Source organism: Schistocerca cancellata, chromosome 3 (genome assembly GCF_023864275.1).
Source record: "Schistocerca cancellata isolate TAMUIC-IGC-003103 chromosome 3, iqSchCanc2.1, whole genome shotgun sequence".
NCBI lineage: Eukaryota > Metazoa > Arthropoda > Insecta > Orthoptera > Acrididae > Schistocerca > Schistocerca cancellata.
Genome location: NC_064628.1, coordinates 281,272,721 through 281,288,286, shown reverse-complemented (window position 1 = coordinate 281,288,286; position 15,566 = coordinate 281,272,721). Strand labels below are relative to the sequence as shown.

Here is a 15,566-nt window from a genome sequence, read left to right as displayed (position 1 = left end):
GGACACGCCAACAAAATATGGTAGAAAAACTACCCTATTTGAGTTCTCAGTTCCAGGATCAGGGGCCACTGAAAGTCGTCGTAGACGAATCACAGAGCACGGGTTCTATTAAAGACGACTTGGGTCTAAGGAGACCAGGGATATATAAAATAACGTGCGATTGTGGGAAATCATACATTGGCCAGAAGGATAGATGAGCGGAACATAAACGTCACACCAGACTGCAACAGCCACAAAAGTCTGCTGTGGCTGAACACTGTCTAGACACGGGACACAGCATGAACTATGGAGAGACAAAGATCCTTTCGTCCGCTGCCACGTACTGGGACTCCATCATTAAAGAAGCAGTCGAAATTCGTATAAGTAACGACGTGATCAATAGAGACACGGGATTTCAACTCAGCAAGGCGTGGGAACCAGCTCTGACGGTACTAAGGCAACGTCGACCGCAATCGAACGAATCCGAGTCAACACGGACGGAGAATCGAAGTCCGCATATTTAAACTGGGCACCAACACACTGCACGCACGCACGCTGGGCCGCAGATCCGCGCTTTTCCCGTGTCAAGCCGATGAGAAACCCATGACTCAGGCGAGCCATTGCAAAAAAATGGTTCAAATGGCTCTGAGCACTATGGGACTTAACATCTGAGGTCATCAGTCCCCTAGAACTTAGAACTACTTAAACCTAATTAACCTAAGGACATCACACAACACCCAGTCATCACGAGGCAGAGAAAATCCCTGACCCCGCCGGGAATCGAACCCGGGAGAGCCATTGCAACTCAAACAGTTTTTCTTACAGTGTGTTCAGTGTGAGCGCCGTTCGTCACACGGCACACATCAGTCGAAAGGCGACTTCCTCCTAAACCTTGATCAGTATGTCTGGAGTGATTGATGCAACGACTGTTTCAAACCTGTTTCTTAATTCGGCTAGATCAGCTTCGAGCGGAAGCACAAACGCACGATCCTGTATGAATCCCCAACGGTAAACATTGCATGGCAACAAATCGGATGGAGGTGGCGCCCATGCGAAACAAGCTCTGCCATCCGGCCCCTTATGACCAGTTCAGCGGTTGGGTACAACGTCGTTGAACCGTTCTCGTACTGGTTTATGCCAGTTAGGTGGCATTGCTACGAAATAAAGGTCTATGGTTACGCTTCTTCCACTTGAAGAAAGAGCCATAGATGAGCGGAACATAAGAAACACCGAGTAAGAAAGAATCATAAACTTTCCGGCAAGATGACACAAGAAAAATCAATAAAGGGGAGTCTCGTTGCAACTGTACCGTCCTTTGGGGATTTGCTGACCTAAAGATGAGCGCATGATGTGTGTTCACATTTCCACTTAGATGAAATCTCGATTCATCACTGAAGACGAGACGATCCAGTAAATCTTCATCGTATGTAGCAACATTTTGTTTGTAAAGCTGGCACATAAACTGTAGTCTGTAGACTTCAGAGCTTGTAACAACTGCATACTGTAAGGACACACTCAAGCATATCCTTAAAGATCTTCAGACAGACGTCAACTAGCCTAACTAACAGATATATTGGGGCTACATGTGAAAGACCTTCCCACTAGTTCAATACGCTCTTCAATCACTGTTAGTCTTCCCTTACTATTCCTTTTGCAAAGACCGCCGGTATCTTCAAACTTATGATACCATCTACGGATGTTATTATCATTTGGAGAATTACTATTGGACCTAACAGAAAACGCATATTGCACTGCAACAACATATTCAGTCCTTGCAAACAGTAAAACACAAAAGCTTTCTGTTCACTAGTCGCCATGTTTGTTACTAGCGCTTTCTACCAGAAGACTTAGAAAACAGTGCATGCGCATAGACACAGGTATACAAACAAAACTGTTTGAGTTTGTCTTTCATTTGATGTATTATTTATAATTGTAAATTGAATGCAATACGTGCTACCGATACTCATTTTTAAACACCCGGTATAACGAAAGCTTCCTTGGAGCATCCCGATGTTACATTCATTTCTGTGGCACATTCCCCATCCATTACAACATACTGGGTTCTATTAGTTAAATATTCCTCAAACCGGCCACATATTTGTGAAGACACTCCAGACGATCGTGCCTTGGTTAACGGTCAACGGTGTACTACAGTGTCGAATGCCTCACGGAAATCTGTGAAGACGCAGTCTGCATCTCTTGCTTGAACACTGTCGTGTATGAATAAAACAATTTATGCTTGACATGGGTGGTTTTTCAAGAATCCGTGCTGTTTCTCTGAAAAAATTTCCTCTAGGAATGTCATAATGTTTGAGCTTACAACTTGCTCTAGGATCGTGCAAGAGGCGGCCGTCACCGATGTTGGTCTGTAGTTCTGAACAACCTGTTTATCACTCTTTTTGTAAAATCCAGCCCAGGTTGAGATCATGGCCTCAACTGACCCTATAGTTCATCAACCAACACCACTTCATTTACCTTTACCTCCTGCGTCTGGCTTAAAAATTATCACTGCCACCCAGCTCGTGTTTCTCTTCACAATAGCTGAAGACCATAGAAATGCCCTCACAGGAAACCCATTTCGTGCAGAATAGGGTGGCGGGAAACTTGCTGTTAGTGTCGGATGATTCTTTCTACGATAATAAACATGACTACATATTGCACCCTCAGCAAAGAAATATATCTTGGTAATCCATTTATTTACACGATGTTCTCATCTAATTTTCCAGCTTTTTTATTTTTCCGCGCATTTTCTAGTCGTATTTCATGTAGCGTTTTCGTTTACATTGGAACCTATTACAGGTATTACCATTAACTCGTCAACGGAGTAAATCAGGCACCATTTAGTGCTTCTTTGTTGAAGTTGGCACGTAACTCGAAAACTGATTCTCTGAACTGATCACGTACGGCAATCCCCTAGCAAAAAGAGCGACACAGAACTGTTCTGCTAAATAACATTCAACGAAACTGCATTTCTCATTGTTAAATATGACATAACGTGCAACATATAGCAGTAATAACTGATAAAATACACTGCGTGGGTAAATAAGTGAAGCACCCAGAAGACATCGGTCGCGAAATGGAAACAGCAGTGAAAACCAAGAATGTTTTATTTGCAACAGTTAGCTACACCTTGCATCTACTTCTCTACATAACGGCCTCTCCGACTGAGACATTTGTCGTAGCATTGTACCAACTTTCCAGTGCCGTCGTCGCAGAAAGCAGCTGCCTTTGCTTTCTGCCAATTCCGTACGCCGATCTGTAGCTTATTGTCTGTGCCAAGATGTTGCCTTCATACGCAGTGGTTCATGTGAACCGCGCGGGATTAGCCGAGCGGTCTTGGGCGCTGGCAGTCATGGTCTATGCGGCTTGTCCCGTCGGAGGTTCGAGTCCTCACTCGGGCATGGGTGTGTGTGTGGTTGTCCTTAGAATAATTTAGGTTAAGTAGCGTGTAAGATTAGGGACTGATGACCTTAGCAGTTAAGTTCCACACATTTGAACATTTTTCATTGTTCATGTGAACAGAGATGAAAATGAAACGGAGCCAAATCTGCTCTGTGTGGGGGGAGATCAAACACTTCCCATCGAAAACAATGAAGGAGCGTCCTCATCGCCCTGCAGTGTCCGGCCGGAAGCTGTCATGAAGAAGGAAATGCACTACAGTTACACTACTGGCCATTAAAATTGCTACACCAAGAAGAAATGCAGCTGATAAACGGGTATTCATTGGAAAAATATATTATACTAAAACTGACATGTGATTACATTTTCACGCAGTTTGGGTGCATAGATCCTGAGAAATCAATACCCAGAACAACCACCAGGCAACGCCGATCAACTGCTGTTTCTGTATGAGAAATCGGTTGGAAACTTTCCTCATGTCAGCACGTTGTAGGTGTCGCCACCGGCGCCAACCTTGTGTGAATTCTCTGAAAAGCTAATCATTTGCATATCACAGCATCTTCTTCCTGTCGGTTAGATTTCTCGTCTGTAGCACGTCATCTTCGCTGTGTAGCAATTTTAATGGCCAGTAGTGTACATTGTGTGGGCTGCATGAAATGAGGCGAAATCTCTTACAAGCACTCACATAGGGTGACAATTATTGGACTATATGAAACTAAATCGTCATAACGTCTGAAGTTTACCCCTTCGCTTTTACTCTCCTTTGCCCCCTTTTTTGTTTTCCCATCTTCTGTCCAGTTTCCCCCCACCTGCTCTCGACTGTGGTATGTCACATTTGCCAACTTTTTAGTGCAGTGTTCCAGTGACTATTCAGTGTTGTTTGTCTTTCTCGTGTTGCGAACAGAAACCATGCTGTTGCTAGGTGTGAATTTTATGTCTTTTGCGAACAGAATCCAGACTGTCGCCGTGTTTTTTAATTGTCTGTCTATTGTTTTCCCTGTCTGCTTCGTATGTATTTTATTAGCATCATCATCCCTCTGTTGTTTGTTTTAAGTTCCACGATTTCTTTTCGCCATGTTACTCTTTAAGTCTCCGATTTTATCGCCTGTTTTTCATTATTTATTCTCTTGAACTTTCTGTAGGCTGAAGAGCGGCATACTAAGCTGCTGCCAGCCCGCCCCCTTCGGGGGGAATTGATATTCAATAAAGAAAAAAAAAGAAAAAAAAACTTCTGAACTGGTTGCGTTAGGATGTTCAAACTACAGAGTTGGCTGCGGGACAGGCTGGGAATTAGTATGCGCTTGTATGGTTTGGTTTAGTAATGGAGCGCACTTTCATGTGGATGGGTTCGTCAGTAAGCAAAATTGGCGCATTCGGGGGACTGAGAAACCGCATTTCGCAATCTAGAAGTCTCTTCACCCTCAACGGGTGACTGCGTGGTGTGGCCGGTCTGTGTGACCGAGCGGTTCTAGGCGCTTCAGTCTGGAACCGCGCGACCGCCATGGTCGCATGTTCGAATTCTGCCTGGGGCATGGATGTGTGTGATGTCCTTAGGTTAGTTAGGTTTAAGTAGTTCTAAGTTCTAGGGGACTGATGGCCTCAGATGTTAAGTCCCATGGTGATCAAAGCCATTTGAACCATTTGAACTGCGTAGTGTGCGATGTCCGGTCACGGAATTATTGATGCGATATTCCGTGAAAGCACAGTGACAACTAAATAGTATGTGAAGGTTTTGGAAGATAATTTCATTCCCATTATCCAAAGTGACCCTGACTTCGACAAGAGGCGGTTCACGCAGGAGGGAGCTCGACCCCACTGAAACAGGAGAGTGATGTCCTGCAGGAGCACTTTGGGGACCACATTCTGGCTCTGGGGTACCCAGAGGTCAATGTCATGGGCCTCCATTGGCCGCCATATTTTCCGGATATGAACACCTGCGACTCCTTTTTGTTGGTCTACATTAAAGACAAGGCTTACAGCAATAACCCCAAAAACATTGCTGAGCTGAAAAGAGCAATTCAGGAGGTCATCGACAGAATCGATGTTCCGACACTTCAGCGGTTCATGCAGAATTTCGCTATTCGACTGCGCCACATCTTCGCCAATGATGGCAGGCATATCTAACACGCCATAACCTAATGCCGAACATCTGCAATGACGTATACATGTTGAATAAAGTGTGTTCAGGTTGTAGATTGTAACTAATTTGCGTTTTTTTGCATATAGTTCAATAATTGTCACCCTGTACATAGAGAGAGACACTATTTTCTAGACGCCTTCACGTGCTCACTGTGCGCTCACAACTAAAATGAGCAACGTGACGCGCTTGACGGGCATACTAGAGGCACTGTCCAACACATTTATGCAAATCTTAATCGTATTTTCACTGTGGTTTTCATTTCGCAATCGATCGGATCTTGCTTTCCGAATAGCCCTCGTAACTTCGAACACATACACACAATCAGCGGACATTCGCAATTTTCTACGGCAGGTAGAACGGCCATCAGAGTGCGTTAGCGTTGTTCACGTTTAGTGTATTTACTGGGCCTAGTGGGTTACAAAACAGTCGTGGAAAGCGCCATGCAATGAGTGATAAAAAAAAAACGTTCAAATGGCTCTGAGTACTATGGGAGTTAACATCTGTGGTCATCAGTCCCCTAGAACTTAGAACTGCTTAAACCTAACTAACCTAAGGACATCACACACATCCATGCCCGAGGCAGGATTCGAACCTGCGACCGTATCGGTCACGCGGTTCCAGACTGAAGCGCCTAGAACCGCACGTCCACACCGGCCGGCACTGAGTGATCACTGTGAAATATGCAGAGGGGCCTGACACGCGTATGACGAAGCGCCGTCACCACCTGACAGTCTGAATGGGACGTCATTGTAGGCCTCCATTTCGACGACTGGTCGAACGGCGCAATGTCCATATTTTTGGAGCATTCGAATGCGGTGCAGTATTGCTCTGATTGAGAACGTGAGGTCAGGAATACCGATAGTCAAGATTCCTGTCGACAATGTCTAAGCACCACAAGGGAGCATATCGGGCACCAAGCGCAGTGTCACATCTTGACGTCTGAGCCGGCCATCTGAGAACCAATAATAGATCTCCTGAAACATTCTGTGTCACTTTGCGCTACTAGTCACAGACAAAGAGTGGCCGTATTAGAGAATTACTGTTGCATCTGTAGGTTATCCTTGAGACCGCAACACAAGCAGCTGCATTTGGAGCTTGACTGGGAGGCATGAACTACTGATGAATGGCGTTGCATTGTGTTCAGCGATGAAAGGGGGTTCTACATTACCCCTGACGAACGTCGTAGCCGAGCAGTGTGGCTACGTGGGGGAGGTCCCATTCTTCCAATGTTTTGGGGAGTCACAGCAGCGTTATTTCTGGTGTCACGATGAGATGAGCCATTGGGTATGACTACGGCTAGTAGTGACTGAGGGAACTCGGACAGCACAGAGGTGCAACACAGACATAATGCGTCCTCCCTTGTCATCTCTTATGCGACAGTATCGTGGTGCCATTTTTCAACACGGCTATGCTGTTCACATCCAGCACCTTTATCTCTGAACTGTCTGCTTGATGTTAAGGTACTCCCATGGACAGCAAAATCTCCAGACCTGTCTCCAGTAAAAAACATATGAGAACAGCTCACATATCAACTCCACCCCTGTGCCAGTGTCCGGGACATGAAAGACTAGTTACAACTATTGTGGGCCAAGGTTCATCATGAGAGTATTCAATGGTTTAGTGACATCTTTCCCAAACGAATCAGTGCATGCATTCAAGCCAGAGTGAGTGGTACATCATATTGGTAACTCGGCTCATACTGCCGCATTCTTTGTAAATTTGATTCGAGTCTGTAATCATGAAAATCACATATCTTCTCAATACGTGAAGTTTCATTTCTGCATACATTATTTAGTCCGGTTGTGTATTAACCATGTAATTGTAAGGAAGGAAATGAAAAAAAAAACTCACAAGGAACCCCTTGCGTGTGAGGTTGCAAAAGGCCAATGATGGCTACAGTATTAGAAGCCCCACATATTGTCTACCATGCAACCATAGTACTGGCTGCTAATGGCTTGAGGGAGCGGGACTGGAGGTATCCAATGGTGAGCACAGCATAAGACTACAGAGCGTAGTTGAACTGCTTGCGCATTATATGTCGCAGAAGTTGACATTTTGGCTCTGAGCACTATGGGACTTAACTTCTGAGGTCATCAGTTCCTTAGAACTTAGAACTACTTAAACCTAACCAACCTAAGGACATCACACACATCCATGCCCGAGGCAGGATTCGAACCTGCGACTGTGGCGGTCGTGCGGTTCCTGACTTTAGCGCCTAGAACCGCTCGGACACTCCGGCCGGCAGGTGACTTTTCATCAGAAAGGAGCCTGTAGGGAAGCAGCCTACTCACGCTGTAATAAATTCACATCAGTTTCCATTGTGTGCCAGCTAGTCTGCTGTAACTAGCTCTGACTTCATAAATGTTGCGCAATACCTTAAAGATCAAGCTAATGACCTAAAACTTTTCTAGCATGTGAGGAATAATACTAAATTAATGTGTGTTAAATATCAGTTCGATAACTTCAGCCATTTTTGAAATTTGTACGTTTTTCTGAAAAAATCATTGGCGCAACAGAAAAGAGCTAGAGACTTCAAAATTTATATTTAGATTCATCTTTCATAATGATTTAATAAAAACAGTACTTTGGATTTCACAGATTAAGACTTTAGTGGAAATTCATGATTTTCTGGTTTTCGTCTCAAAACTGAAGGAAGCAAGATAGATTAAGTAGGCTAATACATAAGGCTAGGATGTTTAGATTTAAATAGGTTGGAGGTCCGCTATGACTATGAAGATGTGAAAAGTTTCTTTTGAATACCTATAAAATTATAGCGATAGCGGATCTCAAAAGGGCCAGTTCAGAGCTCATCTGCTGCGTGCAGCGTAATTTAATTAATTCTCTCGCCAAAAATAGTTAACTTAGCCACGTCAAAATTTTATTATCAATACTTACCTGCGTGCTGAATGCACGTTTAAATTAAGAGCTTCATCGGCCATCAGCAAAAGAAGCTATAAATTATTATGTAACTTGAAGTGGTGCGTTACTAGCCCAGCGGCTAGTCGGGAGAGCCGATTTGAACAGGCGTTCTCTTAGCCGTCCGCACCGCGGCTATATATATAAGAGCGCTGCGCGAGGAAGGAAGGCCCCAGTTCCCTCCAGACGCTGAATAGCACGTCAGCTGTGTCGGGAGTCGCTTCGCTCGGAAGCACTGCTACAAACAGCCTCGGGTGCCGTATTAAGTTACTAGAGATACGCGGAACCGTGAAAGCATTTCAAGTAAAGGATTAATTCTGAGATGATTTGCATTATCTAGCTTCAGTTTGCGTATTGTCGTATTTTCACGTGCCGTCGCGGGACAGACATTCTACCAACTATTATAGCGTGGCGTTTGATGAAATATTCTCATCAAATCTTGGCGAGCATTCTTTTAACATTTAATTCGGACATTTATAGTTGCATCAGCGCATTAGACTCTGAACTGCTCTGTTAGTTAGGTTGTAGGGATACTTGTGTTTGTTATCAGTGAATTTCAGAATATACTCAACTATTTTGGAAAATCGTTTTGATTAGAAATCCTGAACAATCTCCTATTCCTCAGAGCTATAAGCTGCAGCTATAATGGTATTCTCAGATGAAGTGGGCACTAGGAACTCTCTTTACAGGCTCCACGTTTTATTAAATCACTTTCTGGGTGCTAAAAGGTAAATAGAGAGCCAGTGTTGAGAACGGCGAAAGACAGCATTAACAACATTTTAAAAGCCTGAAACTGATTCAAACATTTTGAATTGCAAAAACATTATTACAGCAAATATTTTAATGTTACAACGAGAGTAAAACTCGCCGCCCCACAAGCCCCAGGAACTTCCCAGAGTAAGAAAGTAGTGGCACTTGAAATATTAGCTTTTGTGCAACATGAATCAGTGGAATGTGTGATGCCGTATACACTCGATCGTGCGGACAATGTTCATGAGGAGTTCGATGATGACGATACGCGCTTAAGAAATGAAAGTGATGTTTAAATAGGTGTCATCACCCTTGTCGGACAAGGAGTCACAAATCCCGTCTCCATTGCGACGTAGTAAAGGATAATCGTTGTCCGAGGAGCGAGTACTAAACATAATTACTTATATGGAAAATCATCCGCAGTGTGGTAAAGAAACAATTGTGAACAGATTTCGAAAGAGTCGGTAAGAATTTGATCGTATAGTGCATAAGAAAAACTACTGATATTCAAGGTAGGACAAGGCTCATTCATTAGAAAAGCTGGTGCTTGCATGTTTCAAGGATGCTCCATACAATTTACAGAATGTGCGTGATATTGACCTACTTCATTATCCATTATCCATTAAATTGCGCGACATAGTTTACAAGGATTTCAAGGGAAGCAGGGGATGATTGCGTAACTTCAAACATTGCCACAGAATTGGAACACGTAAGATAAATAAATTTCAAACAAAGCGTCATCTTGACGATGCACACCAAACAGCGCATTCGGCACGAAAATTTGTAGATGAGATACATAAACTTATCCCATCGTTCAGTAAGGAATTTGTTGTCAACTGTGACCAATCGAAATTTAAAGAGGAAAGGCAGACAAAAGGAACTCTGGAAATTAGAGGTATCAAAATAGTTCTATCAAGATCAACTAACACCAGTGCTTTAATGCATTCGTTTCAATTATGCCGACTATTAATCTGGATGGTAAATTGTGTGGGAAGTTATTTACTGTGCTGGGGAAGTTGGAGGCGCTCTGCCCCCTACGATTCTTTCTCGTGTGCGTGATCTTGAAAGAGCAGTAGGAAATATTTACGTCACAGCAGGCAAGGATGGGAAAATGGGCTAAGAGATAAGCTTCAGGACCGACTGCTTCGCATTCAGTTGCATGCCAATATATTCCATTAGTTCTCATCACTCAGTTGCACCAATATGATTTTATATACATTGTAAAGAACGCATACCTAGCTCAATGTTCTGCACGGTTTGTAACTCCCAAGGAGTTCGCCTTCGATCTTGATGGTACGAACCTCTGTGATCACTGTGGCACACCATTTTTCACTCTGTGCTCATGGTGCAAATCAGTGGTTTGTTTTGAACATTTCTTGAATGTCGACGACTTACATTTTGTGGAGTGTAATACATACATCCCACAGAAGGTTGATCTCTGCACCAACAGGACACTGATTTTCTGTCGCACAACGGATGTACACACGTCAAAAAAATTGTGCATCACTCCGGTTCCCAGAACTCCTGAAGACAGACGGAGACTGTAGATAGTGCATCACAGACACAGTCCCTTTGAGTGTTCAGAGATGTCACTAAACCCACCCAAAGATGTAAACAACCATGCATGAGCAGCGCCTATTAGACGGAGGGGGTCCGACAGCCGATCAGTTGCAGTCGGTCCACCGGGAAGGTGGTTGTCTGCAGTTCAACCACGTCTAGACGGTCACTGCTGCGGTTCGATCGCGTCCGCATTGTTACTTGTGCCAGGAACTGCCCACAACAATGGAAGTATCCAGGCATCTCAGAGTGAACCACAGCGATGTCGTTCGGATATGGAGGTGATACAGAAAGACAGGAGCTGCCGATGACATGCCTCGCTCAGGTCGGCCAAGGGCTACTACTGCAGTGGATGACCGCTACCTACGGATTATTGTTCGACGGAGCCCTGGCAGCAACGCCACCATGTTGAATAATGCTTTTCGTGCAGCCGTAGGAATTCGTGTTATGACTCAAACTGTGCGCAATAGGCTACACATGGGCAACTTCACTCCCGATGACCATGGTGAGGTCCATCTTTGCAACCACGACATCATGCAGCGCGGTACAGATGAGCCTAACAACATGCCGAATGGCCTGCTCAGGATGGACATCACGTTCTCTTCACCGATGAGTGTCGCATATACCATCAACCAGACAATCGTCGGAGACGTGTTTGGAGGCAGCCCGGTCAGGTTGAACGCCTTAGATACACTGTGTAGCCAGTGCAGCAAGGTGGAGGTTCATTGCTGTTTTGGGGTGGCATTATGTGGAGCCGACGTACGCCGCTGGTGATCATGGAAGGCGCCGTAACGGCTGTACAATACGTGAATGCCATCCTCCGACCGATAGTGCAACTATATGGGCAGCATATTGGCGAGACATTCGTCTTCATGGACGACAATTCGCGCCCCCATCGTGCACATGTTGCGAATGACTTCCTTCAGGATAACGACTTCGCTCGACTAGAGTGGCCAGCATGTTCTCCAGACATGAACCCTACCGAACATGCCTGGGATGCACTGAAAAGTGCTGTTAATGGACGATGTGACCCACCAACCACTCTGAGGGATCTGCGCCGAATCGCTGTTGAGTAGTGGGACAATCTGGTGTCTTGGTGAACTTGTGGATAGTATGCCACGACGAATACAGGCATGCATCAATACAAGAGCACGTGCTACTGGGTATTAGAGGTACCAGTGTGTACAGCAATCTGGACCACCAACTCTGAAGATCTCGCTGTATGGTGGTACAATATGCAATGTGTGGTTTTCATGAGCAATAAAAAGGGCCATCGAAATACTTAAACACCCTAACAACATGAACGGGGAGGATGGACTCAGGCTTGCCCCATCTTGGCTGGCAGCAATCAGAGCCCAACAGACCGCACTGTCAACACGAGGCACGAGCACTACCAGTGAGTAACTGCCGCCGCGCGGCCGAAGCCCAGAAGTTGGTAAACATCAGCAAACTTCTCATTCGACGGTGGCCACCAATCAATGGACAACAGAGGTCACGTTCTCCCTCCATCGCAATAACCTATTAAAATAAAGTTCCCTCTCCTTCTTCCTCAAGTGACCAATGAAACTAACTGCCTTTTGAAATTATGACGTAATGGAATGCGCAGTGAACACTAACAACGAAATATAAAGGACACTGCATAGCTAGAACGCGCCATTAGACCCAGAAGAAGGCCGCTGCAATCGTGGCCGAAACGTTGGTTTTTCTATAGCAGCAGCAGTTTTTACATTATGACGCAGTACCAAACCCAGAAAACTTTTCAAATGGTTGAAATGGCTCTGAGCACTATGGGACTTAACTTCTGAGGTCATCAGTCCCCTAGAACTTAGAACTACTTAAACCTAACTATCCTAAGGACATCACACACATACCAAGCGAGGTGGCGCAGTGGCTAGCACACTGGACTCGCATTCGGGAGGACGACGGTTCAATCCCGCGTCCGGCCATCCTGATTTAGGTTTTCCGTGATTTCCCTAACTCGCTCCAGGCAAATGCCGGGATGGTTCCTTTCAAAGGGCACGGCCGACTTCCTTCCCCGTCCTTCCCTAATTCGATGAGACCGATGACCTCGCTGTCTGGTCTCCTTCCCCAAAACAACCAACCAACCATCACACACATCCATGCCCGAGGCAGGATTCGAACCTGCGACCGTAGCGGTCGCGCGGTTCCAGACTGTAGCGGCTAAAACCGCTCGGCCGCACCGGCCGGCTGAAAACTTTTATGTCGGCGAAAATGATGTTTATGTTGATCTCTATTTCAAATTTCTGCACAGGTTCCGGAACTCTCAGAACCGAGGTGAGTCATTATTAGCTTACATTCTTCCTGTCGTGATTGTTAACATAACATTTCCAGACAAGCCTTACTAAAGATTGAACTTACGGCCTCGCACTAAAGGGGTTCCTTGTCAGCTCGCATTAAACGATGCCACAGAAAAGGTAGCTGTCCTAAACTGGAGCATAGTGCTAGGAGCAAGTGTTGTAGCGGCGTGGCTGAAGGTCTGTAACAACTGGCGGCCGCTACAGCTGCAGGCCTCGTGGCATTGGCTAAATGTGTGCCTTTCTTTGCAAGGGGGCCTCAACACATCACTTCCTGCCCGAGGAGATTTCGTCTAAGAGAACCGGCATGTCAGCCGAAGGCGCTAATTCGCTTCTTCCTGGACTCAGGTAGGCGCGCCGGCCCTGGATCGAAACCGCCGGGTGTATTAACGACGTGGGCCGGTGTGTCGGCCAGCCTGGATGTGGTTTTTTGGCGGTTTTCCACCTCCCGCTAGGTGAATACCGGGCTGGTCCCCACATCCCGCCTCAGTTACACGACACCCGGACATCTGTAATGCTTCCGCACTATTTCATAGTTTACACTAGATGCAGACAGCTGGGGTACACTGATTCCTTCCTGGGGGATATGGGGTGGCAGCAGGAAGGGCATTTGGCTACGCCTTTAAATTAACCTTGCCAAATCCGTTGTAACCACGCCGACCCTGCTCACATTGCGGGACTCAGGCGCAAAGTGAAAGAAAGAAAGAAAGAAAAAGATTTCGACTGAGGGAGACGGGTACTGTGCCCGCAGAGCTCGCTGTGCTTCCTGATGGCGCTGACGCCGTCGACGCTGGTGCTGCAGTTCTGGCTGGAGTGGCCGTCGGGCGCGGGGCAGCGCGAGGCGTGCCGCGGCGGCGGCGTGGCGCTGTCGCTGCAGCTGGGCTGCGACGCGCTGCTGCTGCTGCTGCTGGTGTCGGTGTCGCCGCTGGCGGCGCGCTCTCGCCGCAACTACCGCGAGGGCGCGTGCTTCCTGGCGGCCGCGCTGCTCAGCGCCGCCGTCTGGGCCGGCTGGCTGGCCGCCTTCCTGCTGGCCGGCGACGCGTGGCGCGACGCGGCGCTCGCCTCGGGGCTGGCCGCCACCGCCTGCTGCGTCGTCGTCGCCGTCTTCGTGCCGCGCACCTACCTCATGCTGTCGTCGGCGGTGCGCTCGCACCTGGCCAGCGCGCTGCCCGGCTCGCTCGCCGCCTCCGCCTGCGCCCTCAACTCGGCGGCGGCGCTGGGCGGCGTCGCGGGCTCCCAGCAGGGGCTGTACGCCTCCGTGAACGCCGACCTGGCGGGCCCCGGCGCCGGCGCCGCCGCCGGCAACTTCTACTCGCCCGACGCCGGGCTGCCGTTCGGCGGGTCGCCGCGCGTCCACAGCAAGCTGTCGCACTTCTGACACGAGGAGTCGGCGGCCGGAGACTTTGAAGCCTCCGACCGCCACTGGGGACGGGGCCGCACCGCGTCCTCCTCCACCGCCGGCAGCTCGGCAGACAGCGACACGCGCATTGCCGACGACAAGTTCTCCGTCGTCTGCAGTCACCCCAGGGCCACCGACCCCACCACTGACCTCTAACTGCCGCGACTCTCTGTAGACTGGCTCTCCTGCTGTCCCACCCACTGGTCAAAAACCCTTGACGTCTGATGATATGACGCTCGTATCCGAGATGCCATGTCTCCATACGTTCCGGCATCTCTCTACAGCAGAGATATTTATGAAAACGAAATTTGACTTCATGAAATTGGAGCACCCCACCCGGTTTTTAAAAATGCTGTTTCGTTCACAGATGCCTTGATCGCGTTTGGTGTATTTATCACAATTAACCAATTTCGCGTCTAACCAGTCACCTCAGGATCAGAATCTCCTTAATAAAGTAACATATCAAGTAATCATCTAGCGCACATCTCTGCTGGCTCAAAAAAGGAATTGAAACACCCTGTGTAAGTCAAGTCGTCTACAGTCTATTTATCGAATATGAATGAAAAGAGACGAGCCAAATGGCTTACCACCTTTCAGACCCTTTCGGTTTTGTCCTGCTCATCCGCCATTTACTCGCTTAATAGCAATAGAGTAGCATCAATAACTTTGTTCGGATTGAAATTTTCACTGCGATGTTATATTTCAGTGCGATGTTATCAGCGGGGCCCCACACAATAAGAGACTACCTATAAATTCATATGGCTCCTATGTAAATTCCAACACACCCTATGACCTACGCTTGCAGTATCGGGCGCACTATCTGATCAAAAGTATTCGGACACTCCTACGTAATGCGGAGTTGACCACTAGATGGCATGAGAGGCGGACTGGCCAGTATAAAAGAATGTGGCAGGTATTACGTTCTCCGTAGAGAAGCAGTGACTTCTGACGTGGTCTAGTCGCTGGATATAACTCCTGAGTAACGAGCCCATCAGGGACATTTCAACCTCTCTAAAGCACCCCGTCGACTGATGGTGAAGTGATTGTGAAGTGGAAACATGGACGTACAACCATAACTAAACCAAGAACAGGCAAACCTCGTGTGCCGACG

At 47.0% G+C, this 15,566-nt stretch overlaps 1 protein-coding gene across 1 annotated transcript in view; it reads left to right on the top strand.

Moving 5' to 3' along the window:
• The window catches only part of LOC126176263 (uncharacterized), a 204,797-nt gene extending 189,850 nt beyond the window's left edge, over window positions 1-14,947 (top strand). Inside the window, exon 8 of the mRNA XM_049923410.1 lies at window positions 13,808-14,947. Coding sequence (XP_049779367.1) covers window positions 13,808-14,434 — 627 coding nt within the window. The 3' untranslated portion in view covers window positions 14,435-14,947. The remainder of the gene's footprint in view (window positions 1-13,807) is intronic.
• The last annotated feature ends 619 nt before the right edge of the window (window positions 14,948-15,566 follow it).